This window comes from Lathamus discolor, chromosome 7 (assembly GCF_037157495.1).
Source record: "Lathamus discolor isolate bLatDis1 chromosome 7, bLatDis1.hap1, whole genome shotgun sequence".
Lineage (NCBI taxonomy): Eukaryota > Metazoa > Chordata > Aves > Psittaciformes > Psittacidae > Lathamus > Lathamus discolor.
Window position 1 is genome coordinate 6853784 of NC_088890.1, and position 25142 is coordinate 6878925.

The window sequence follows — 25142 nt, forward strand, 5'->3', positions numbered from 1 at the left end:
TGCTCCCAGTGCTCCCAGTACTGACTGTGAGTGCCCCCAGTGCCTTCAGTAACACCCAGCACTGGGCCAGCGTACTCCTGACACCCAGGTAGTACCACCCAGTACTGCCACCTCCCAGTGCCCCCCAGCACCCAATGATCCCAGCTTCCCAGTGGTCCCAGCGCTACCCTCGCTCCTGGCTGGCCCCAGCCCTGTGCTCTGCCCTCCCGGCAGAGCTCAGGAGCAGCGTTAAGGGATAACAGGATGGGGGCAGCAGCAGCGTCCCGACAGAGCACACGAGGCCCCACGTCTGTCCCAAAGCCAGCGTTTATTTGGGGGACACTTGCTCAGCCCTGGCCACCCCTGTGCTTCCCATGTACAGCTATTTACAACCCTCCCGCCTGCCTGGGTGCCCTGAGAGGCAGGCTGATGGATGGGTGCCCCAAACATCCGTGGGTGCCGGTGCCAAAGCACGCACGTCTGCTCGAGGTCCTACCCTGGCACAGCCCCTTCTCCTTCCCTTCCCCACACAAAGACCCTGGCTGAGCCCCCACTGTGGCCTGGACTCCTGGGTTCTGTCTAAAGTGTCCTGTTTCCCCCCCTACTAAGCCTGCAAGGAGAGGGACTAGGCCACACACCCTGCCCCACAGACCCCTTCTCCTAGGCTTGCCTGGTGAGCTGCAGCTTCCCAAAGCACTTGCTCCTCAATAACCAGGTAGGGAAACTGAGGCACGAAGCTTCAAGGGTCGTGTTCAGCTTGCACGGGCAGACCTTGTCCAAGGCTCCCTCTCCCCTGCCTCACCCCCCAGATGGGGTTTGCCCCTCCTTCCCCCAGGCATCACCTGCTCCCACAGCAGCACCTCCAGGCCCTGCATGGGCCGTTCCCCAGCTGCGCGATGACAGTGGCCACAGTGCCCAGTGGTCTCCGCACACCAGGATCCTGGGGCAGGAAGGAAGACAGTGATGGTTGCTGTGGCTACCCGGGGGTCCCTGCTCCTCCTTGAGGCTGAGAGGGGTCACATCACCCCAGTGACTATGTACAACCTACAAATAAATACCACCTCCCATGGGAGTGGGGAGTGCATGTGTCTGCGTGTGTGTGTGCATGGATGTGTATATATATATATTTATTTATAGATATTTTTAATATTAAAAGGGGGGAAAAATAGACCACTTGTGCTAGCAAAGTCCCTGATGATGGTTTCATGTATGCCCGTAGGTCTCTGGCTGGTGATTCCGGCGGTTTCGAGGCTTCTTCTGGTCCTGCTGCTCCTTGGCTTTGAGGCCAGCCAGTGGCTGTGGTGGGCTGGCGGCTATGTGCCGCCAGTAGCCCTGGCAGTACTGGTCCAGGAGTCCCATTTCGGGCTGGGTGAGGAGCTGCAGCAGGTCCTGGTAGCGGGGAGTGGGGGCCCCCGGCAGGCCAGGGGGGGTCTCTGCCTGTACCAGCACGGCGTGGACGGCGCGGCTGCTGAGCACGCGGAGCTGCACCTTGGTCACCGTGTGCTTGAAGTTGTTCTCGGTGGCAGTGCAGGAGTAGAGGCCGCTGTCAGCGAGCTGGAGGGCGCGCAGCAGCAAGCCCTGCTCCGTCCGCAGCACCCGGCCCTCCACCCGCAGCTGGGGGGGACACAGGAGGCACGTCTCAGGCGGATGGAGCCCAGCACTCCCCGGCACCCCCCGACACTGTGTCCTGCCCTACCTCTTTCCGCCGGTCGCTGTTATCCTTCTGCAGCAGCCACTTGACACTGGCCTGGGGAGAGCGGGGCTGGCACTCCAGGAAAGCGGTGCTGCCCTCCACCCCGTACTGCACGGCCTCCACTGCGTTCTTGTTAGCTGCGGGGGTGTGCCACGGGCAGCGGGTTATGCGCCTCTGCACCCCTGCCCTGCCACCCTCCTCCTGACCAATGACTCTGCAAGGAGCTCCTGTCCCCTGCCAGCCACAGGTCTGTCTGGTCCCCAGCCACCCAGCAAATGTGCTCCTTGAGTGCAGCCATGCTTCCACAAGGGTGTACCTCCAACAGTCCATCTGTCCATCCATCCGTCCATCCATTCATCCATGATCCACCCACCCACCCACCCATTCAAATCTGCTCATTCTCCTCCCCAAAATATCCACCTATCCATCCATGTTCCCTCCATCCACACAGTCATTCTCCTCCCCAGTGTATCTATCCATCCATCCATCCATCCATCCATCCATCCATCCATCCATCCATCTATTCATCCCTCCCTCCCTTCTCCCTTTACCCATATATCCACACTCACAATCATCAACCCACCAGGGCATCCATCCACCCATGGAGAGATGTCCCGCTCAGGCCACCCATGCTCCCTCCAGCCATTGCCACCTTGTCCTTCCCATGCCCTCAGCGTGCACCCTTCTATGCCCACGCTGCGGGGTGCCCCCAGGCCTCCCTCACCATTGGAGTTGTAGCCTCGGCACTGGCGGATGGGGTTGCCGTGCCGCACATCCTGCCTCCGGCTGCGCCTGTGGGGAGGTGGGAGGTGAGCATTAGAGTCTGGGCCAGGGGGACCTTCCTGCCACTCCCTGGCCCCCCTGTACCTCTTGGAGGAGGCGGAGTACCGGGTGCAGGCGCTGCCGTCCCAGGCGCAGTAGGGGTCCCGGGCCAGGCAGCAGTCCGCACAGGCTTCCCCATACACGTCGCAGCGGTGCAGGGCCAGGTGAGTCACACCTACAGCCGAGGATACATACAGTTGTTGCTGTTGGGGGACAGAGAGGACAGGTGAGGTGCTGTCTCATCCCCACTCCACAAGGACACCCCAGAATAAGCTGCAGCTTGCCGGTACTGGGTCTGGCTGAGACACCAGAGCCATCTGGCTGCTGCAGTGACACTGGGCAGTGCCACAGCCAAACCTGTGATAGGATCTGCCCAGACCCCTGCCACATGCTGTGACTCACCCTCTTGGAGGAGATGGTCATTGTCTTGATGGGTGCTGGCATCTAGATGGGAGCAGAAATGAAGGAGATGGAGGGGGGACTGCCTGGCCCATGTTGCAGCCCCAGGGTGAGTACCCCAGACCCCCTGCAGGCAGCTGGGGCAGGGGTAAGCAGCCTCAAGGGACTGGCTGATGTCCCAAGGGGCTGGTTGGAAGGGTTGAGGACACTTGGCAGAGGGTGGAGGACAGGCCAGCCCTCACCTTGAACACCTCGATTTCCTCCAGCATGAGCTCCTCTGTCTCCATGTCATCCCGAGGGAGCACAATGACCTTCTGCACGGTGCCCCTGTCTGCAAGACACCACGATGCCCAGGAGCTCAGTGCCACCCTTGGACACCTGCGTCCTTCCTGGCTGGGAAGGGGGTCCCTGCTGGGGCTGGGGGGAAGAATGATCCCCCCAGGATCATTCCCATCTCTCTCCTGCCATAGTGGGCAGCTGTGCCTGGTGTGTAGCTCAGGTCACTGCCTGTGGCCAGGGACTGTCACTATCCAGGGCAAGGTGGGGACAGTAGCTGGGGACAGACAGCAGGGCAGAAAAGGACGAGGATAGATCACAGGGACTCTAGGGTGCATCTTAGAGCAGGGTAAGCACTGTGCTGGATGATGGTGTCCCCAGCACTGGAGCTGGGGAAGGACAGGGCTGGATGCTGGTGCCTCTAGGATTGGCAATCAGGCAGAGGAGACACAAGGCTAGATGATGGTCGGCTTAGTACGGACAAGAGGAAGCACGTAGGATGGGCTCTGGGGTAGGGGGAGGACCAGGCTGGATGGTGTCACCCCTAGCATAGGAGATACCATGCTGGACTGCTGGCCCTGGGGGTGGGAACTGGGCACCGGGGCAGGGGAAGAACCAGGCTGGAGCCTTGAGGAAGGGCAGGGATCTCAGGGTGGGGGTTGGAGCCCCTGACCCTGCTCCAGCATGGCGGAGGGCAACGTGCTCTGGCCAGTCCCGGCGGTGGCCGTGCCCTCCGGGGCCGCGGCGGAGCATGCTGCGTTCCCCGCGGTGCGCGGCGTGGGTACCTGTGCCCAGGAAAAGCACCTCATAGCGCCCGTCTGCCGCGTCCACCTGGTCGACGGCCACGGTGGTGAAGCGGTAGTTGACATTGGTGCGCACCACCAGCGGCTGCCGGTGTGTGGGGTACACAGCGTGGTACATCAGCGGGTGCGCGCGCATGAAGTTGATCACTTCATCAGGGTAGTCCTTGGTTGACTTCATGGATGGGGTGAAGGTCCCCCCGGGGCACTACAGCACAAACATCACCAGCACTTGGTGACCCGGTATCCCAGTGTGGGTTTGAGTCACCTCCCCATGAGTGCCTAGGGGTACTCACGGTGCCTGGCCGGGGGTAGGGCATTTTGCCTGTGTAGGGCATCCACTGGTAGTTGGGTCCTTCCTTGTGTGCAAATGGCCCGTTGAAGACCATGCGGATGTCAGCCATGGAGTAGACACACACGGCAGAGCCCTTGAAGACTGACCTGAGAGGAAGGACCTGCTGTCACCCTCCAGCTTGGTGCTGCCACCACTGCAGCACCACCGGGACATCCCCCTAGCTGGGACCCCTCATCCACTGCTGTGTGCCAGGAGGGTCAGCACTCACCCCGAAGCGGAAAACACAGCATAGATAACAGGGTTCTTGGTGTCCTGTGTCTGCTGGATGAAGACGTCCTCTTGGGACAGAAAGATGGTGGTGTCACCATGGGGAAGGTGGGCAGGAACCCCCTTGCACCAAGAGACACCAGGGCAGCGAGGAGACTACGAGGTGTGGGGCATCAAGGGTTCCCCCAAAGTGCACAGGGGTGCAGAAGGCCCCCATCCCCATCCTCGCTCACTCACGGAGCTCATCGAAGTGTGTTTCGATCCCATCGGGTCCTGGCACGGAGCAGACGAGCCGGGCCTTCAGGAAGGTGCTCCACTTGTTCACGAGGCAGCAGTGGCCCCCATCATCGTTCTGGAACAGAGGGACCCCTGTGTACAGCCCTGCCTCCCCTGCCCGCTCCGCAGCCCACCCACCACTCCACATACCAGGCAGATGCGTCCAATGCGGGAATAGACCCCAGGGCTCAGCGGGGCATCGGCCGACTTCTCTCGGAAGAAAAAGTAGAGCTTGTCATCGTTCCTCTCGCTGCTGTCAGGGATCAGCTGAGCTCGGACAAAGGCTGGGTCTGGAATGACATGGTACAGCATGGCACTGTCAGCCCAGCAGCACCCCGCACCCCATGCGGAGCTCCCTCTCCTCCGGCATCACCCCACTTATAGAAGAGCACTGCTGTGGTCACAGGGTGAGAGATGGATCTAGGCCAGAGGTGGGCTGAGGAACCAAGTCTCTCCAGAGGACACTGATGCTCCAGAAGGGGCTCAGAGCATCCCTGAGGTCCATGGGGTGGGAAGCTCCTGCAGCTCTATGAGCAGGGTGGTGGGATCTAGTCTTCCCCCCTGGGGAGGAACCATGCAGCCTGGAAGTTTCTCAGGAAGCTTCTCCCTGCCATCCATCAGCCAGTGCCCAGCCTGTGCTGACAGCTCCCCCTCTTCGGGTTACCGCCCCGCCGGCTCCCCCGCCCGGCAGGATCATCCCATCTGCTCTGCTCTGTTTACTCAGCTGCTGCCCCGCGGGCAGGGGTGTTCCGAGGAGGGCAGGATGGACGCTCGGGGTCACCAACTGCAGGCGACATGGTTGACATCTCAGCCCTGCACAAACCCCTTCACGGACTCTGGCAGGGCCAGCCCCATCTCTCACCAGCTGGCTGCTCCTGCTGCCCAGCAAAGCTCCTAACACATCCATCACTGTCCCACACAGCTATCTCTCTGCTCTTCTGCCCGTATTTCCATCCTTCCATCCTTCCATCCATCCATCCATCCATCCATCCATCCATCCATCCATCCATCCATCCATCCATCATCTGTTCACCCATCTGTCCAACCATTCACACACCCATCTGCCCCACACCACCACCCATTCACCTGCCCATGCTGGCTACTGTCTCTGCCCTGGAAGAAGGATGCAGCATGACACAATGGGTCTCATCTCTAGGGCTGAAACCCTTGGGTTCGCAGAGAACCTGGGCCAATGACACACCAACTCACCATTGAGCCAGCGTGAATTGTACTGGTCTGTCCTCATGGCTGTCTGCTTGCCCATGGTGCGGAAGATGGCTGCGTCTGTGCCCATGAAGTCAATGTAGACGCCAGCATAGAGCTCTTCATCTGCAGAGAGCAGAGCCAGAGACCCCCAGCCAGTCCCATCCACCCATCTTCTCCCACTGCCCCTGGCTCCATCAAGTCCCAGCCCTGGCTGGTAGTCACCAGGCAACCAAGAACCACTGCCAGGGGCTGTCCCAGAGAGCTCAGGAGGCGGGCACTGGCCTGTAACCAGGACCCCAGCTCCACTGGGCCAAGTGCCCAAGGACTGGGCATCCCAGGTGCCTGGCCATCCACAGCTGTAGCAGACAGTGGTGGCAGGGGCAGGAGCCCCACTCCTGAGGGATATTTGGGCAATGCAGGAAGACAGTGTGAGCAGCTGTCCCATATCACCTACATGTTCACTCTGCCTAACACAGGCAACACCAGCCCCAGGGAGCTACAAGACTTACTTATTAACACGGAGACGGTGTCGACTTTGGGGTCATAGGAACACTTCCCCTTGCCCGACTCCAGCTTGTCTGGCTCCAGGTAGAAGATATAATCCTGGAGAAGGAAGCAAACAGAGGAGCCGGTGAGATTGTGACCCCTCCATCCCTGTGGCACTTTCCAAAGCCCATCAGGAGAGGCAGCCTCCTCCAGGACGGAGCTCAGCAGCAAGGATGGGTGCAGATGGACCACACCAAGAGTCTGCAGGTCTCTGAGAAGCTGAAGCTCCCATGAGCTACACCTCCAATGTTCTGGGTGCTTCTTCATGCCCTCCACCACTTGGAGATTGGCTGAGCTGCCAGGCTGAAACAGGACATCCATTCCCCAGGTCCACTTCTGGGCAAACATCTCCCTCCAGCCGCCTCTTTGCTCTGGCCGGTCACACTACACATCACTGCTTGGCTGGCTCCAGGTCACTCAGCTCCAGCTGCTTTGGTAGGCAGGGGTTGGCCAGTGGCACAGCTTGGCACAGCTCAGTTGCTGGACCTGATGCGCTCCTCTTGTCAGGATCCATTTTCCAGTGGGTGCCACTGGGGTGGCATCACGGTCAGATGCTGTGCCCACTCCAGGGAAATCGCCCCATGTCGTTAGAGGCCATCTCCCCGCTGTTGCCTCTGCCTTCCCTGCAGCCATCCCCTGGCATTGTCTCATGTCCCCAGGCAGGGGAAAGACCCACATTGCCTCCGAAGATGCATGCAAAATCCTCTACTAGTGCCAGTCTTCTGCTGGCGCTGGTTGGGGGGGCAGTTTCCCCTCACCCCCAGCATATGAACCCCCAGATCTGGGATGAAGCAGCCGCACATCGCCTCCCATGGGCACTGTGGGGGACCTCAGGCAACCAAATTGGGCTGGTCCTGTACTCTGGCTTTGACGCAGGGGTGATGGATGTGGTGTCAGCCACCATCCATTGAGAGGTGAGCAGTGTCCTGGTAGAGCCCTCAGCTCCAGGAAGTGCAGGAGGGAGTGGGGAGCCAGGATGCTCACCACAAACATCTCCCACCAGAGGGTTTGCTCAGGCCAGCTCCCCCCGACGCAACCCCAGCCACAGAGATGGGCACAGTCATGTTTCCACTGTCCCTGTCGCTGCACTGCACCATCTGGACCTCCATCACCATCACCAACACCTCTGCCTGGCACTGGCCCTGCTCCCAAGCTGGGCAAACTCTCACAGGGACAGCCTGGCTCTTCAGTACAGCCCTGGCCCTGGTTGCACCATCTCACCCTCCCAGTCAGGCAGCCCGCGAGCCGTCACAGTGCCAGCACTGCTGTTTGGCTCATGTGCCTTGAAACACATCAGAGCTGCCGGGAAGCAGAGGCCAGCAGCCGCCAGGGAGCCCTGGCCCAGGAAACGCATCCAGGAGCTTCTCCCTGCAGATGCTGGGGACAGGTCCAGAAGGGAGGGAGGAACCAGAGGAGCTGAGGGAGTTGAAATGGCAAAGTGCTTACTCAGCTGGCACTGGGGAACTCGGCAGCAGGAGCTGCCCACAGCCAGAGAGGCGCTCATGGCCTCTGCCCCAATTCTACTTCCCCTCAGAGTGGAGGGGCCAGGGGACAGAGGGACAGGTAGGGGGGTCCAGGTCCCACGAGCTTCCCAGCCCATGCACTGACCCATGTTAGTCCAGAAGGATGGCTCAGGGGGTGACACTGTCAGGGTGGGCTGGGTGTCCCCGGAAGCCAGGGAGGACACAAGCCCCTCCAGGTCATGGCAAAATAGCTGCTCAGTGATTTTTATGTAGACCCTACCAAAACACCTCCTGCACATTGACTTGGCATTGTCCCCTTAACACATCCTGAGCCCTTTGGCTCTGCCAACACATGGTCCCACTTCCAAAGGACACAGCAAGCCCAGAGCCAGGCAAAGCCAGCAGTGGGGAGCCATCATCCCTGACAGTGTCCTGTATGGGGACTCGTGCGCGTCCTGGGAGGAAGGAGTTAGTGAAGGAAGGAGAGCAGATGCCAGGCCGGTGGCCGGAAGATGCTGTGCTGAGAGGGAAGGAGATGGCAGGGATGCCCATGGCATGGGGCCCCTGCCTTGGGATTGGAAGCATGCCGGTGGGAGGAAGGAGCCCGCGGCCCCAGCACTGCCCGGGGAGAGGCGGGCAGAGCTGCAGCGGGCTCCCAGAGCGGTTCCCACCTTGCTCTGCGCTGGTCTCGGGCTGAGGGGGCTGGCGGTGGATCTGCCTTCCCGGCCTCCCGGCTGGCTCGGCGGAAACCCCTGGGGAAAAGGAGCAGGGCAGAGAGTTAGCGCTGGGGGGTGGGGGGAGAAAGCCCCAGAGCAGGGACACGTGAAGGGGACCCTAAAACTGGGTGATGGGTGCCTGTGCTGGTGGTTCCCCTGGACGCTGCGGGCTGGGCTGGCCTCCCGCAGGAGCTTCTCCTGGATGGATCCTCCTCTCCCCCACGGAACTGGAGTGCCCTGGGGCAGGGCAGAGCAGCGAGGCGGCTGCCTGCAGCCACCCGGGTTGGGCTCACACCCGGGGACACAAAGATGGCACCTGACAGACGGCAGCGCCCTGTGCAGAGGAGCAACACTTCAGGGATGAGCTGTGGCATGTGGGAAGCTGCCAGCACCATGGGGCCACTGGAACCACCCGTCCCTGCCACATCGCTGCTGGATCTGATGGAGGGGACAGGCCATGATGTCCTCAACGGCACCAGCACCCTGGTCCTCCTTTAAAGCTGCCACTGCCCAGTCTAGTCCCAGTCCAGTCCTTATCTGGTCCCAGTCCAGTTCCAGTCAGCAGTGGCCCAAGCAGCAGCCACATCACTTTGTGCCTATGCCTTGGGGACATCAGGGCAGATGCCCATCCTCCATGTCCTCCATGTCCAGCGTCGTGATCCTCCCTTGGCTCGGGCTGGTGGCACCTGGCTCACTCCAACCACAGGAGAGGACACGGCCTGGGAAGTGCCACCCAGCACAGAGGGGACGGACACCTCGCGGGGCTCGGGGCCCCCCAGGACACGCATGCTGCTACTTGCAGAGACCAGCTCCCTTCCAGGTCTGTCCTGAGAGCACTCCTCTGTCCACTGTGCATCCAGCTTGGCTGCATGTGGCTTCAATGCCACCTTCTGCTGCATGCTGTGGTCCTCAGGGCCTGGTGACATCCATCCAGGGACATCCCCACCATGGTCTCATGCTCTGCCACTGCCACTGCCATGGTTCTCCCTGTGCAGTGCCGGCACTGGTGCAGCGCTGAGCATCCTCCACATATATGATGAGGGGCTCAGCAGCCCAGCGGCAGGTGGGAAGCCGAGGGGGGACATGCCCCTTGTCCTGATGGAGATCCAGCAGTGGCTGCAGCCAGCAAGGTGGAAGGGCACATTACATGGAAGCCAGCATCAGGGTCCAGCCAGGGCAGCCCAGTTCCAGCATGGAGAGATGTCCTCGGTCTGCAGAGATGGCTTGGCCCCGCTCGGCAGCACAGCACCGTTAGCCACGGTCACCCTCCAGCCTGCCATTGCCCCCAGCCCTCTGCCCCCCAACCCTCCCAACACAGCCATGCCACCCTCCTGCACCCAGCCGAGCCAGCACTGCTGGGCCAGGCACCAGTTCAGACCCCTCAACCCTCCCTCCCCTCACCTGGGCTTTGCGCCCACGGTTGACGAAGGCACAGATGGGGTTGTAGGCGCCGGTGCCGCACACATAGAGGTGGGTCCGGTTCCAGGGCTGGATCAGGCGGATGAAGTTGCCACACTCTCCCTGAGAAGCAAAAGAGGAGGTGACAACCCCAGTGAGGGGCCATGGGTTGGGGTGGGGCCATGGGTTATTGTGGCCATGGGATGGCATGTGGCATGGGACAGCACGGGTTGGGGTTGGCATGGGCCATGATCTGGCAAACAGGAGGGCTCAACCCTGACTGGCAGGAGGAAGCAGCGAGGGCACTCAGGAGATGGCTTTTCCAGGGCAGGGCATGAATCCCCCCGCAGTGCTGGCCACCAGGCCTCCCACTGCTACCAAAAGGGTGCTGGTGATGGCCACTCACGTTGCTGTTCTTGCCCGACAGGATGCACTCCTCAATCCTCTGCTGGGACGCGGGCCAGTGGATCTGCAGGGACACCAGACCAAGGAAGATCAGAGCTCCTGCCTTGCTCCACCTCTTCCCCACCAGCACCAACGATACCCATCGAACTCTTGCCCTGGCATGCGAAACAGCCCCTGGTTGTCCCCCTTCCACCTTCCCCCGGCCCCGCTATGGCTGCTTACAATGAGGGGCTCGCGGTTGATGTCATGCAGGTCCAGTGAGAGGACGTAGTCCTTGCTGCCCACGTACATGCGGTCGTGGTCCTCGTCCTTCAGCAGGATGCGGTAGTCGCTGGAGTTGAGGAGGAAGTTGAAGAAATGCGCTGTGCCCGTCGCCTTCAGCTCTGTGGGGGCAAAGGTGTCAGCACCCCAAGGACCCCAACTTTCTCTGGTGCATCCGTGCCCAAGTCCAAGCTTGGTCCTGGCCAGAGGACGTCTTGCGAGAGGAGATGCCACCTTCCAGGCCATGGTGCTCATCTCCCCTTCCATGAGTGCCATGATGCTGCCACCTCTGTGCAGAACATGGGACAATGGAGATGGTCATGGCCGGTTGGACAACCAGGAGTGGCCAGAGGAGGGGATAACAGGATCTAGGCTCAAGAGACCCAGCGCCCCACAGCAGGGAGTGGAGCTCCCCACCAAGATGGGTCGGGAAGGGGGTGCTTCCTGACATCCCATCCAGGAGCCCACAGCTCCCAAAAGCTCCAGCATTGTCCCTCTCCTGCCCTGTGACCTCATGTCCCAGCCAGGCTGCTCGGATGGGGAGCTGGGACCCCAAGGAGCCATCTCTCGGGGCCGGGATGAGCCTCCCCCGGCCCCGCACACCCCATCCCCCCTTGGAAGTTATTTTTAGCCCGAGTGTGGGAGCAACGAGTGAAAGAGGATAATGAGGGTCATGAATATTCACAAATGCAATGAGGCAGCCAGATGGAAGGCAGAAGTGCTGCAGATGATGTGGGCCCGTGCCAAGGACCACGCAGCAGGGGCCACGGCAACAGCGAGAGAGGACTTAAGCCCTTGGGACACTATCTGCCCTGAATGCAGCCCCTTTGGAGGTGACACCCCTTTGAGGTGCCACTCCCTTTGGAAGCCACTCAGCCATCAGATGCCACCTCCATGGGATGACATCTGCACTGGATGCCACTCCCTTTGGAGATGCCACTCTCTTTGGAGGTGCCATTCTCTTCAGATGCCACCAACAGCCATCAGATGCCAGCTCCATGGGACACTATCTGCCCCAGATGCTACCTCCTTTGGAGATGCTACCACCTTTGGAGGTGTCGCCCTCCTTGGGTGACACCAACAGCCATCAGAAGCCATCCCCATTCATTGGATGTCACATGCATGGGGTGCCATCTGCCTCAGATGACGCCTTTGAAGGTGTCACCCCCTTTGGATGCCATCCCCAGCCATCAGATTCCACTCCATGGTACGCTGGCCCCATGATCATCCCCACCCTGCAGAGCTTGTCCCTTCACTGAGGCCCCATCCATGCAGGCGCCAGGTGCTTGGACTGGGGTCAGGGACCCCACAGGGACCCCCCATCGTGGGCAGGAGCAGAATGGGGTCCTGCAGGTCAGTAGCAAGAAAATCACACCAGCTTCCCAGCAGGGTCAGGCAGGGCTCCAGGCACCTGGTGCCGTTCCCACCCAGGATGTCAAGCATCTGCAGATCTCCCTGACCCCAGAGGGGGCTGGCAATGTCCCATGGATGTCCCCAGGGTCCTTTCCCATCCTGGGCACAGGGATGGTGGGGGGCTGTGCCCTGCACCCCGGAACCCCAACAGTGCCAGGGACTCCCTCACACAGCCCTGAGGACCTCCTGCTTGGCATCCCAGGGGTGGGTACCCTGGCCAGGGAGAAGGAGGGTCTCCATGGGAGCCCACACCAAAGAGGCCCAGGGGTGCCCAGGAACAGCCAGATCCATGCCCACCAGTGTCACTGGGAGAACCCTCTCTGCGCCATGGCCACAGCAGTGCTCCCCAGCCCCATGGAGAGACACCCACAGCCTGCTCAGCACCACTCAGCCATGATGGTAAGGCCAGTACGTGCTGGGCACACGGGGTGGAAGCCGCTGGGGCAGGCTATGGGAAATGGCATCACAGGAGGTGAAATCAACCTCCCCCCAGCTTGGGGCCTGCCTGCCTGCCAGAGCTGGATGGATGGAGAGAGCATGGTGGGCATGCGGAGCGGCTGCAGGCAGGAGTGTGCCCCCACCACGGCAGAGGTGGGGTGGCAAAGGACAGGGGACTGGGGATGCTGCCCACCCACAGCACGTTCCTTCCTTCTCCTGCCTGTCCCATCTGGGCTCCAGATGCTCCCTGCCTGTCCCAGCATTCCCTGCCTGTGCTGTGGCGCAATGGGTCTGGTTCCTGCCTGTCCCATGGCCTGCAGCTGCAGTGCGTGTGTGTGTACAGTGAGTAGTGTGCGTGCATGTATGTGCCCCATGCAGCATGTGCATGTGTACAGAGAGTAATGTGCGTGCATGTGTGTGCCTCATGAACCGTGTGTGTAGAGGGTAACATGCTGTACACGTGTGTGTGTGCACGTACAGTGTGCACTGCATGTGTATGTATGCCCCATGCTGCATGCGTGCGCACATGTGCCCCACGCAGTGGGTGTGTGCATGTGCGTGTGCATGCACGTGCCCCATGCAGCACATGTGTGTGTACAGCACGTAACCTGCATGCATGCGTGTGCCCCATGCACCATGCATGTATATAGTGTGCAATGTGCGTGCATGTGTGTGCCCCATTCACCATGTGTGTATAGCATAACGTGCATGCGTGTGCATGAACTTACAGTGTGCACTGCATGTGCGTGTATGTATGTGTCCCACACTGCATGTGTGTGCACAGGTGTTCTATGCAGTGAGTGTGTGCATGTGTGTGCATGTGTGCGCCTCATGCAGTGCCCTGGGGACACAGGATGAATTTGTTGGAGCTTTCCCCGCCCCAGGGATGCTGCTGTGGGGCTGGAGGTCAGGAGCCAGGAACGGGCAGGATGGCCCCGGCTGCAGCTGTGGCAGTGGGTGACCCCCAGCCCAGGGACCTGGTGCTGGAACCATGCACTCACCCATGGTGCTTGGGGCAGACACAGCCCTGGTACAGGCAGTGGTGGCCAAACTGGGCCGGAGCCCCCACACTGGGACAACCCCACATCTGCCACTGCTGCCTGGCCCAGAGACACCATGTCCGAGCTCCCTGGGGATATGCTCTCATCCTCACCCTTCTAGCCAGGACCGTGGGGCTGAGCCAGGCAGTGCTGGACACTGGTGTAGAAGGGTCCCATATGAGTGATGGTCCCACATACCCCACATCCGTTAGGATGGCAGGCCCCAGGACTCAGCAGGACACAAGACCAGCAGCACAAAAGGGAGCCATTCAGCCCCCCACAGCCCAGCGATCAGAGGGGGCACCCCTGAAGCAGGGCGGTGACGGACCCACTGCCCCGTGACGCCCTCTCCAAAGGGGACGGAGGGGCGGGCGAGCCCCTGCCCCAACCTCTGACCTCCCAAACTGACACCCCCTTGCTCTGCCCTCCTAATCCCTCACTGCCACCGTGCCCCCAAACCTGCCCCCAGCAAACGCAGCGGGACCCTGGGGACAGAGCAGGGCAGGGGCCCCGCGGGGCGGTTGAAGCCACCTCGTTAGCCGGTGTGTCCTGATGAGCTTATTCCCTCCTGCATCCACGCTGCCAGCCCAGGCACCAGCAGAGCTTTCCCGGCTGGCCGGGAGCCTAATCCCATTTTAATTACCCAGCACCGGAGCCAGGAGCTGCCCAGCAGCGCAGCCAGGGTGGCCTCCCTGGGGAGAGTCCCTTCGCAGCGTCCCGCGGAGCCCCCATCGAGCCCCCCTTCCCCAGACTCGCCTCCCCAGCACCGTTTGGTGGCCTCAGGCATTGAGATTTAATTACCCTGCGCCCTCGAGCGATGCCGGCGGCCAGGAACCGGCGATGCTCGGCTCGCTGTGGCAAGCAGCACCACCCGATTACATCCTCTGCAAAGCCTCATTCCCCCCGTAATGCCAAATTCGGGATGAATCTACCGCTCCGGCAGCTGCCCCCACCTCCACCCCCGCTGACTGCCAGCACTGTCCCCCATCCGGTCCCGACCCGTCGCCCATTGGCACGAGAGGGAAGCTGACCCCTAACGCAAGGGGGAGATACTGGAGGCCTTCGACAAACCGAGCATCCAAAGGGCTGCTTACTCCTCACCGCAGCCCCCCAAACCCCCTGATCTCCCCCCCAACATCACCAGGGCGCCGGCACTAAGATTTAATGCCGTAAGGACCCGAGGCAGTCACCTCCCCAGGTGCACAATCGTGCATCATAGTTGCACCCCCCAAAACCAATTACAGGCGCTCTCACCTAATTAGTTTCTAATTATGGGCTTGTAGCGCATTCAACATAATTAGCATGTAAATTACATGGCGTGTTTATATTCAATAACCGCTCTCCCCCCCCCCCGGCTGGCAGAGGCAGCGCCTTTCGGGAGCCCTTTCTTTGCACAGGGACGAATGAATTCACTCCAAATGCCGATGGATAAGCTCAGCGCTAGTCCCAAGGGAGCCTGGCCAAGCAGGGATAAATCCCAGCTCCATCCCAAAGCATTTTATCCCATAAATTTATAAGCATACCCCAAATTTGAGGGATGCTCCTCCCTATTTTTTTCCCTGCTTGAAATTTGGAAAGCAGTTCCTTGGGTACCTGGTGGAGGGGAGCGATGGGGAGCAATGCTGGGAGAGGAATGGGGGGCTGGATGCATCCCCTCGCGTGTCTAAAGCATTTGTTGTTATTGTGGTTGATCAAAGAGTTGGGTGGGTCGCACGATGAAAGCAGAATTGCTTATTTGTTTGAACGTCACTCCGCTACCCCTTGATGGGTTATTTATGATGTAATTAAGCTAATTACATGTAATAAGAGAGTTTCCGTGGCCCCCAGCCAAGCTCTTTTCCCATTTAACCGATTCACAGGTGGGAGGAAACCAAAGCTGCCTTGCTGGGGCTTGGAAGATGAAATGGCTCCAGCTCCGCTCGCTGCATCCCACCCCAGACCATCCCCAGCGCCCCCGGAGCATCGCTCCAGCCAGCACTCACAGCAGGTGCCATGGCTGCCAAGATCAAACCCCTCAGGATGAAAGCGGGGCCGGCCGGGTGCACCCCCATTGCTGCCCGGCCAGCTGGGCACAGGCCAACACAAAAAAAAAAAAGACATAAAAGAAAGAAAACCTACATTTTTTCACCCGAAACCGCTGATTCATCCCGCGGAGCCTGGAGCCTGCCCCAAGCACTGGCGGCAAATGTGCCCCAGCAGCATCATGGGCAGGGGGGACCCTGGCACCACCGAGCATCACTGGGCAGCAGTGACCCTGGTCCCCAGTGGGAGCCGGGCCATGGGATGCTCCAGCAGCAGGAAAATCCCCTCGAGAAAGAGCATGGCTTCAGGAAAAATACCTGCATCTCCCCCAAACCAAAGAGCTGAGCTGAGGGGTCCCCACCCGCTGCCTTTGGGGGTTTTGTTTCAAATTTTTTTGACATTATTTCTATCTGCAGCCCCCGAGCACCAGACAAGGTGCCGGACAGAAACACAGCTGCTTTTCCAGGCCATTTGCTCCATGCCAAAAAGGTAGCGGAAGGAGCAGCAGCCGGGGGTGCTCTGGGAAGGGGCTGACAGGGCTGGAGCTGGGTCTAGGGGATGACACATACCAGGACCCCAGGAAAGGCCACGCTGCTCCAGGAGGAGTGGTGTTAACTTGAGGGCTAATGAGCTTATTAGATATTGGCTTGGGGGGGCGGGGGCTGTAATCACATGGGGGTTTTTTGGATGTGGGGTTAAGGAGCTTATGGAGGTTTGCAGCCAGAGCCTGGGGGGCTTATCCCTGGGCAGCAGCCGGTCCCAGCACAGTGGGGGGCTGCTGCAGCCCCCCATCAGCACAGCTGAGAAAATCCTCTTAGAGGTCACAGAGCTCAGGCCCATGTTCCCCATTCCCCAAGGCACAGGATAGGACTGCAGCATGCCCCCCACCTTTGAGGGGTCTGAGGAGCAGCATAGGGGTTTGGTGCACCCGCAACCCATGCCAGGATGGGGACTAACGGCACCCAGCCTCCCCAGCACATCCCCAGACCTGGCTGTCCCCGTGCCCTTGGCCCTGCCCATGCCCCCCCCGTTTCCCCCCATGTTTATCCCAGCGCGCTGTCACCAAGCAGTGCCCACAGCTGTGGCAGCTTAGGAGGGCGCCAGGATGGCCCTGGGGACACGGCCCCTTGCCGGGCTCCCCTCCAGCCATCTGCTACCCCCCCAGCCCGGATCAAGCGTGCCGATGGCCCCCAGCCGAGATGCCAGGAGGGCGGGAGGGGAAACTGAGGCATGAGGCATCCAGGAGCGAGGTCAGGCAGGGGTCTGACAGCAGAGCCCACAAGAGACTCCACCACTTGATTTATCCTTTTTAAAGTGACATTTTCCCCCTGCAGAAACTGCCCTGCCTCTCACCCATCCCCTCCTGGCCAGGGCTGCCCCACGGCTGGAGCTCCGCTGTCACTTTTCCAAGACGTGCTGGCATGGCTGCTCCCCCTTTGAAGCCCCATGGAGAGCCCTGACCTTGAGGGCTTCCCGCGATGATGCGGGGCGAGAGCCCACCCTTCCTTCCCGCATGCTTTTCCCACGCCGGATGGGCAGCAGGACACAGAGGGATGAATCACCATCATCATCATCACCTCCTGCATCCTTGCGGGGAAAGCATCAAGTTCTCTGGTGCCCGAGCCCCTGGCCCAGAGGAAAGCTCGGAGGAGGGGGGGCCGCAGGATGTGTATGGGAGAAGAGGGGGAACTGTTAGCAAGGAGATGATTAAAAATATCCACCCTATTTCTGGCCAGCACTGGGCTGGGATCTGGGAAGAGCTGTTGGCAATACGGAGCCATGCCGGAGCCGCTCCCAGCACTGTTCTTTCCGTGCCGGTCACCTTCCTCCCGCCAGCACATGGACAGGAAAGCCTTGAGAAGTACAGACGGACAGGGACCACAGGGGTTACGGGATGGGGGCAAGGACCGGGGGATGACCCTGCAGCAGGGCAAGGGAGCTTGGCTCCTGCTCCTTTCCTAGGGCTTCCTTATTTCATATATTATTTCTTTCACAGCACTCGGAGACGCTGGGGCTCCGTGGAGGATGACGTAGGCCCCAGGGAGCTGCGACAAACCTTCCGCGCACGATAACAAGCAAAGGCAAACAAACCCAGAGACGCTCCCCGGGCTGGCAGAGCTCCAGGCAGTGGGGGGGGGGGGGGCAGACACGGAGACACACAGCTCCTTCCCAGCACCCCACCAGGCACCAGCACGAGGCCACAGCCACACCATTGCACTGCGATGCTCCAGCTTTCAGCATGAAGGATGCTGATGGTGGGGCTCTGCACCCCAACCGCAGCAGCATCCCTCCAGCCCACGCCAATAGGCAACAGGTCCCCTGCAGTACAGTGGTCATGCCCCTGCTAGCAGGGCTCAGTTCAACTCACCACACCAGTGTCCCACAGCCTAGCTCCCATCACATCCAGCCCCACTGCCTTCAGCTACCCCAGGGGGGTTGGGGACAGGGATTTAGGTACTGTACCAGGCTACCCATGCAAGAGAAGGGATCAACTGGGAAGCAAAGCCCATGGCTTCAAAGAAGCTCTGGGCAATTATCAACTGGGGGAAGCTGCTCACCAGCAGCTCAGCATGCAGCTCATAGCTGACCCTCGAGGAAGACCCTGGGCTCATTCTCTGCCACCACACTACAAGGGCAGGGGCAAGGAAGGGGTGAGCACATCCCTTCGCAATCCCAGTGTGCTATTTTCTCCATATGCCAGTGCAAACCAGCCCTTCTCCCACTGCAAATTCCTCTCTGGGCAGAAAGGGCATAGGGGGGCCCTGCCAGACCACCCCATGTGGAAAGAAGGACTGGAGCTCCCAACACAGGCACTTGGTCCCCTGGGCACAGCCAGTGACCTCTGCTCCACCCAGCCAGGGACAAAACACCAACCCCAAAGCAGCCCTCACCCACAGCACAACAGGCCCAACCATGCTTATCCAGAATTAATCCCACTCCCGGGTATGCCGGCGGCTGTGGGACGACGACAGGCATTAACACACACCTCGCCGGGGCGGCGGGTGCTGGGTCCAGCCAGGGCCTCACCAGAGCCTCCCCTGACCGTGGGCATGAGGAAGACACTTGGAGCTGGCACAAGGTACATCCCTGGGTAGGAAACAGCAGTGGCCAAAGTGCCCCATCAACCCCCAAAACCCCACCAAAACCGCCTTTTGAAGAGGCAAAGCAGCGCCTGCTGCGTGGGGAGGAACTGCTCACACCTTTCCAGCCCAGACTTGTCCCCAGCCTCTTCATACCAGCCATTTTTCCTGCTGAAACCAGCCTTTACACTGGTGTCTAACCCTATCTGTGCTGTGCTGCCATCACCCCCCTCCGGCATCTCCTGCTGGACTCTGACAGACCAGAGCTGCCGTGCTCATCATCAGCTCTGTCACTGCATCCTGGGCTCATGGGTTTGGTACCTGAGCAGGGGCAAAGGCACTGTGCAATGGAGGCAGCACCAGCTCTCCTTGGCAGCTCATGTCCCCCAGGACCCTAGCGGGAGGCAGACAGGGAGCTCCACATGCCTGTCACCCCCCTGACACCTGTCCCTGGGCTGGGATGCATGGAAGTATGGCCCTGGCACTGGAGACACCACTATGGCAGAGCCAGTTTTTGTTCTGCTTCTTGAGATTTGCAACCTGCCTCATTGCCCCCCATCCCACCCCTCTCAGCATCCTTGACACAGGCACTCAGAACCAACCCCTCTGCCAACATGCACCCTAAAGCTGAACGGGGGGGTCTCCCTGAGTTCCCAGTGCGGGCTGGGTGGGTCAGGCAGCCCTGTTACCGAAGAGTTAAGCCCCTTTCCCCCCACCCCCAGCATGCTTCCCTCCTGCCTCTTGCCGGCTCCCTGCCAGCTCCCAGGCATTAACGCCAGCTGGGGGGGGGTCACTGACATCAAGTTGGTGTCTGGACTCGGGGTGTAGCTGGGGGGCTCCCTGCACCTCTGCACCCAGCTTTGACAGACAGAGGGAGCCACCCATCTGCAAGGGGAAGCATACTAGGGGAACTGGATTGGCTGATAGCCCTAAAGACTGGGGTGGGGGGCAGACTGGGAGCTCAGCACGCAGAGATTTATGGGGGTGCAGCCTGCTGATGCCCGCCAAGATGAGAAGAAGCAGCCTGGACCAGGGTGCCCCGGTCTTCTCCACGTTCTTGGGGTCCCTCCCTGCTCCCGACTTACGCCGCCAGGCTCTTACCTTTGAAGGACAGCTGGACCCTGGGGGTGGCGAAGCCGAAGCCGTGATCCTTGGCGTGGGCAGCCCTCCAGCCCAGAGTCAGCAGGGTGGTCCAGAGGAGGACACCAACCACGGGCATGGTGGACACACGCTTGGGTGCCAGGGTCGAGGGGAGTCCGGGGGGGGCCGAGCCTGCCAAAGAGTGCACAGGGAGGAGGGATGTCAGTGTGCTGCACTCACCACCCCCCGGGGGCGGGGACGAGCCCCACATCTCCCCATCCCACTCCCCAGCATGCAGCATCCTCCAGGGGGGGATGGCGCCAGCCCGGAGCATCTCAGCCGAACTCTGCTCTCATGGTGGGGGGGCAGGAATAGGGAGTGCTCAGCCTCACCTCCATGGGTGCCAAGCCGAGTGTGCAAGGCGAGGGGAGGGCAGCGCTGGAGGCTGCGGCACACTCCTCCAGATGAGCCGGCAAGCCTTGCCCAGGTGAGGAGCATCGTCCTCACCCCTCCAGCCTGCAGCATTCCCCCCCCACCACCACACTGGCTCCCCCCACCCCAGCACCCAGAGGGGTCCCACTCCCAGCCCTCTTTTCCCCACCTCTCGTCCCAGCCCCCAGCAAAGCCACAGCAAGCAGAGCTGGGATCAAATCTTTCCAACATGAAGGAAATCTGGACTTCATTATACCAAGAACGTACAAAAAAAAAAAAAAAAAAAAAAGGAAAAAAAAAAAGAAAATTTTTCCCTTTCATAAATTAAAGAGGAAGAAAAAGGAGAAAAAAAAAAAAAAAAAAAAAAGAAGAGCCCTGCCTGTGTGCCAGGCAGCTGGACTCCCTGGGGCTCCGGCACGGAGCGGAGTCCGCCAAGCTGCCTCCAGCAAGCCACACACGCACCCCGGCACAGCAGAGCCCCCAGCACGCCCACCAAGGGACAGTCTCCTCGGGCCCTGTTCCCTCTCCCAAGGCAGCACCCTTGGGGTGGGGAGCTCCAGGGGGCTCAGGACAGGATTTGGAAGGAGGCCTGCAGTGGGAAGCCCCTCACATCCCCAAGGAGCTGCAGATCAGGGTGGGATGCACCATGCTGTGGTACCGGGGTGCTTGAGCATCCAAGGAGCCCCAGCCTCTGCGCTAGGGGGTCCCCACCATGCCACCCTCATGGGGACGTGCCCTCCACCGCTGTGCCAGCTGGGTGGAGCAGCACTGCCCCACAGGGCACAGGAATACACGAAGGTGCCAGGTGGGTGGCCAGGAACCCTCTGAGGCACAAGGGAGACGAATGCTGAGCTGCAAAGGGGGCAACCCCGCACCCTGGGGCTCTGCCCACAGCCCATCCGGGTGGTCTGGCTGGCCCCTCCCGGGGTGCCCAGCACACACCACACCGACCCCAGCCCTGAGCGGGACGAGGGCAGCAGCACTGTCACCGGCACGCGGGCCCCTCCAGTGACGCGCTTCCTCGAGCACTGGGGCAAGCCCCAGAGCGCAGCGGCATCGCTGTTCACGGGGGCTCAGTATCTTATTTCTTACTCTTGCCTTCGGAGTCAGGAAATATTTCGATTTGCTCTATTCCCCCCAGAGCACACCCAGCTCTTCTCCATTGTACTGGCATTCGGCCCCCTTCCAGGCTGCCCCCCCTTCTCCCACCCATTTCCAGGCTCTGCCCTTCCCATCAGAGCCGGGACAGCCCGAGCCCCCAGTTCCTCCAGCCAGCCAAAACTCCAGTTGGTTGCAGTTAAATAACCCCCCCTCTCCATTCAAACCTCCCCCCGCTCTCCCCGGCAGCTTTAGGAAATAATTCTGGCAAATCCCACTATTGCATTTGGATGGAGCGGCGTACGCGTCAGAGACAAGGAGCGAGATGGCAAACAAAGGAAAAGAGGGAGAGGAGGGGAGCGCAGCGAGCGCAGGGCGAGGAGGGGGGAAAGGGCCGGCGGCGAGCGGGGGCACCCAGGCCCGGCCGGGAAAGGCAAATTCCAAGGAAGCAAGAAAGGGAAATGGCCCATTGGAGTGCACCTTGGCCAGAAAAATCTCTATTTCCAGGGTCATCTGCGCTTCAGGGAAACTGGGAACTCCAGGGGGGGAGAGCAGCCACGTTCCTCTCCCCCAGCATCCGTGCTGGCTGGGGCTGGGGTGTTTTCCTTAGCAATAAAAGTTTGGCCATTGCTGGTGCTGCCGAAGGATGAGAAAAATCCCGCTCGACTTTATCCCCCCTCCCCAGGCCGGTCAACCAAGCGCGGCGGAGCCGAAGCAATTAGGGGAAGGTTTCCTTGGCTGGAACGGGGACGCCTTTTTGGGGCCGAGACCCTGGCCTGAGGGGGGAATTCGGGGGGCTCGGAGGTCGGGCTGTCCGCACGCCTTGTCCCAGTGGCCTCAGGAGCCAGCCTAGGGTGCAGGAAACGTGTTGGGAGAGAGAAGGAGCACAGGAACACGGGCAGGATGGGCAGCGGGAGGGGAGCCTGCCCCCTCCTCTCGGCCGCGGTGCCCGAACGCGCGATGCCACCGGCGGGAAGGGGGGGGAAACAGTACGAAATAAAACGAAATGAGGACGCTGCCCGCGCGGCTCGGCCCCTCGCACCCGGGACATAACTTCGCACAACTTTACGCCGCCGGCCCCCGGTCACGCCTGTCCCGGCCCCGGGAGAGCGCCCGGTCCCCCGCGCTCTGCCCGCCCCATGCCCCGGCCCCGGAGGTGATCGGGGTCCCAAGCGGGCGGCCCTCAGCTGCGTGCCCCGCGGTGCCGGGGGGCTCAGGCGTGCGTCCCCTCCCCAGCCCCGCTTCCTCGGGCGCCCCGAGCCCTGCCGCAGCCCGCCCTGCCCCAGCAGTGCCCCGCCAGCCTCCGTCCCCGGCGTGTGGCCCAGCCACAACCCTCCCGCCACCGGAGAGGGGCGCGCCTACCCAGCCAGCGGCTCCCGAGAGCGGGGGTCACCGGAGGGGCTGCCACCACCCCGCTACCGCCGCCCGCTAAGCTGGACGGGGCTGCGCTGTGGAACACCTGGTGTCGCCATCAGCTCAGGTCAGCGATCCCGCCGCCGGCCTGCAGCCACCAGCCTGCCCGCTCCACCGGCGAGTTACGACGCGGGGGGACACACGCGAGTTCCGAACGGCAGAAAGTTTTCCCGGGGCTCCCCTTCCCCGCACGGGGGCTCCTCTCCGCCGCCCTTCCCCGCCCTTACCTCTGCGGGGGCCAGCGGCTGGGGTGTGGAGGGCGGCGGGGCTCAACGCCGCGCCCGGCACCCACGGCCCCCCGCCATCGCGACTGCCAGCCCCGGCCCGTGAGCGGCGGCGGCGGCGGGGCGGGGCAGCGGCCCGGCCCCGACTGGGCGCCGCAGCCCGTGCGCGCACTGCTCGGGGGGAGAAGGGGGGACGTGATTTGCATAGCCCCGCCCAGCCAGCCCCGCCCATCTCCGAGGGCCGCGGGTTCGAGGCCCGCCACCTCCCCCATCGCTCACCTCCAGCTCCGGCCTTTTGTTGCTCCGTGCCGGCGGCGCCCCGCAGTGAGAAGCCGCGGGCGGCTCGGTCGGCCTCCGGCGCCCACCGCCCTCCCGGCGGCCCCGGGAAGGAAGCAGATAGATAAGCGACGGCCTTCCTTTGTCTGCCAAGGCGGGCGGCGGGGGGCGGCCCTGGGCGGCGAGAGGCAGCGGGGAGCCGAGCCCGGGCGAGCCGGCGGCTTTGTGAGAGCTGCGGCTCCTGCGAGAAACCGCCTCCCACACACGGCAACTCCTTGGGCAGGGAGCGGGGCTCTTCCCCCAGCCCCACCTCGCTCCCTCTGCCCCCCCACCCTCCCCCCGCCCCCGCCGTTGATCCCCCCGTGACCCGCAGCCCCACTCCAAGGGAAGATGGGTGATCCCTGCCCTGCTCCAGTCCCCTGCATCCCGCTGTCCCGGGACCTGCCGGCCTCTGGGCGAGCCCTGCCCAGCACCATTTCCCCTGCACGCCGCAGCATCTTGCCCTCCAAAGCAGTACCGGCAGGTGCCGAGCAGCTGGTCCCCGTGGCTCTCTGCCGGAGCTGGGCACCTCGGAGCCCTCCAGATTCCAGTCACACTCCTCTACCCTGCTCTGCTCCCGAAGCCTGGGGCCTCCGCGGTGCTGCCTGTAAAGGCAGGAGCTGCCTCTCCCTCTGCTGCGGGTATAACCCCGGTGCAAGCATGGTGACCCCCACTCTAGCAAGATCTTCCCCCTTGGCCTCAGAGGTCCTATCCACAGGTTTTCCACCTCTTCTTCCGCTACCCTGCTCCCACGCAGGGTAATGAGGCATTAAGGACTCCAAGAAAGTACAAACAGGGTTCCTAGAGGGAAAGGTGCATTGATCTTAGACCAAGCCTGTGCCTGTGTGGGCCTGGGCTGTCCCTCCCAGGGTGATGCCGGTGCCTCTGAGCCAGGCTCCCTGGGCAGGAGCAGGGTACAGGGGACCAAGGCCATCCTGACATAAGGGCCACAGCATGGAGACCAGTAGACACCATCAAGCAGGCACTGATGCTGGAGCATTTTCACCCCTGAGCACAGTCCCCTGCTCTGTCCTAGTGCCCCTCTACCCTCTGTTACACTGCAGGGATTGGGGACGGTGTGCAGGGCAGAGCCTCCACCCAGGCACCCAGTGGGGCTCAAGGAGGAGGCAGAGAGGGTGTCTGCACCCAGCCCCGCTGCCACCTCCTGTCCCAGGGATGGCTCCTTGGAAATCAGCAGGCTCCATCCTTCACCGTCATGCTTCTCTGGCTTTCTCTGAAAAACAAGGAGTTTGTCACCAGCTTCTGATCTCTGGCCATTCTGTGTGCAGGAGAGGGCGGCTGCAATGGCCCCAGTCAGCAGTACAAATAAATGGCCCGAAATACGATATGCGGGAGCTTCCTGGGATAAAAGAATTTCTGAGGAGAGGTTTTATTTTCCCCTCAGAGCCCCAGTCTCTTGCGGTCTGGTCCAAACACAAAGGCTGTCCTGAATTTCCAGTCTCACTTTCTCTCCTCTCAGCTGGTGCGTTGGGCGATGCTTTGGGGCACCCTCTCCCCTGTGCCATTGCTTCAAGGCTGCAGTGGTAGCAGGTCACCAGCATCCCCAGCGCACAGCATGCCTGGGGCCACTGGGCTCCAGTGGAGCTGCCCAGCCCCCGGTTGCAGTTCTGGAGGTGGTGACACACATTTTGGCAGTAAATTAAACTGGGGCAGCCTCAGCCATAGGCTGCTCTCAGCCACCTCCAAGCTACCTGCCTGGTGCTGGGGGGGCTGCAGGTGCTCCCTCATCTGCAGTGGGGTGACACCAAGCAGGAGAGGGGGTGC

The 25142-nt window shown here is 61.5% G+C and overlaps 1 protein-coding gene across 3 annotated transcripts; it reads right to left on the reverse strand.

Annotated features, from left to right (window-relative positions):
• Nucleotides 1-1089: 1089 nt before the first annotated feature.
• LOC136018104 (semaphorin-3F-like) lies at nt 1090-23597 on the reverse strand. 3 transcript variants are annotated; one of them, XM_065687024.1, is made up of 19 exons: nt 23322-23597; nt 19897-20067; nt 10764-10924; nt 10543-10605; nt 10140-10259; nt 8694-8774; nt 6523-6616; nt 6017-6136; nt 4958-5097; nt 4769-4883; nt 4533-4602; nt 4266-4410; nt 3955-4177; nt 3136-3224; nt 2897-2938; nt 2540-2697; nt 2397-2464; nt 1676-1809; nt 1090-1593 (listed from the first exon to the last, which is right to left on the reverse strand). In XM_065687024.1, the coding sequence occupies exons 2-19, from the start codon at nt 20012-20014 to the stop codon at nt 1183-1185; spliced, it is 2352 nt and encodes a 783-aa protein (XP_065543096.1). In that variant the 5' UTR covers nt 20015-20067; nt 23322-23597; the 3' UTR covers nt 1090-1182. The 3 variants fall into 3 exon arrangements, with proteins under 3 accessions (XP_065543096.1, XP_065543095.1, XP_065543097.1); XM_065687023.1 differs by lacking the exon at nt 23322-23597 and adding an exon at nt 23046-23188; XM_065687025.1 differs by lacking the exons at nt 8694-8774; nt 23322-23597 and adding an exon at nt 23046-23188.
• Nucleotides 23598-25142: the final 1545 nt, after the last annotated feature.

Excerpts from the sequence above, each read along its gene's own strand:
- LOC136018104 (XM_065687024.1), bottom strand. The coding sequence starts at position 20,014 with ATGCCCGTGGTTGGTGTCCTCCTCTGGACCACCCTGCTGACTCTGGGC. Across the intron at positions 2,465-2,539 it reads TACTCCGCCTCCTCCAAGAG|GCGCAGCCGGAGGCAGGATG; the intron begins GTACAGGGGGGC and ends ACCTCCCCACAG. Across the intron at positions 1,594-1,675 it reads ACAGCGACCGGCGGAAAGAG|CTGCGGGTGGAGGGCCGGGT; the intron begins GTAGGGCAGGAC and ends TGTCCCCCCCAG.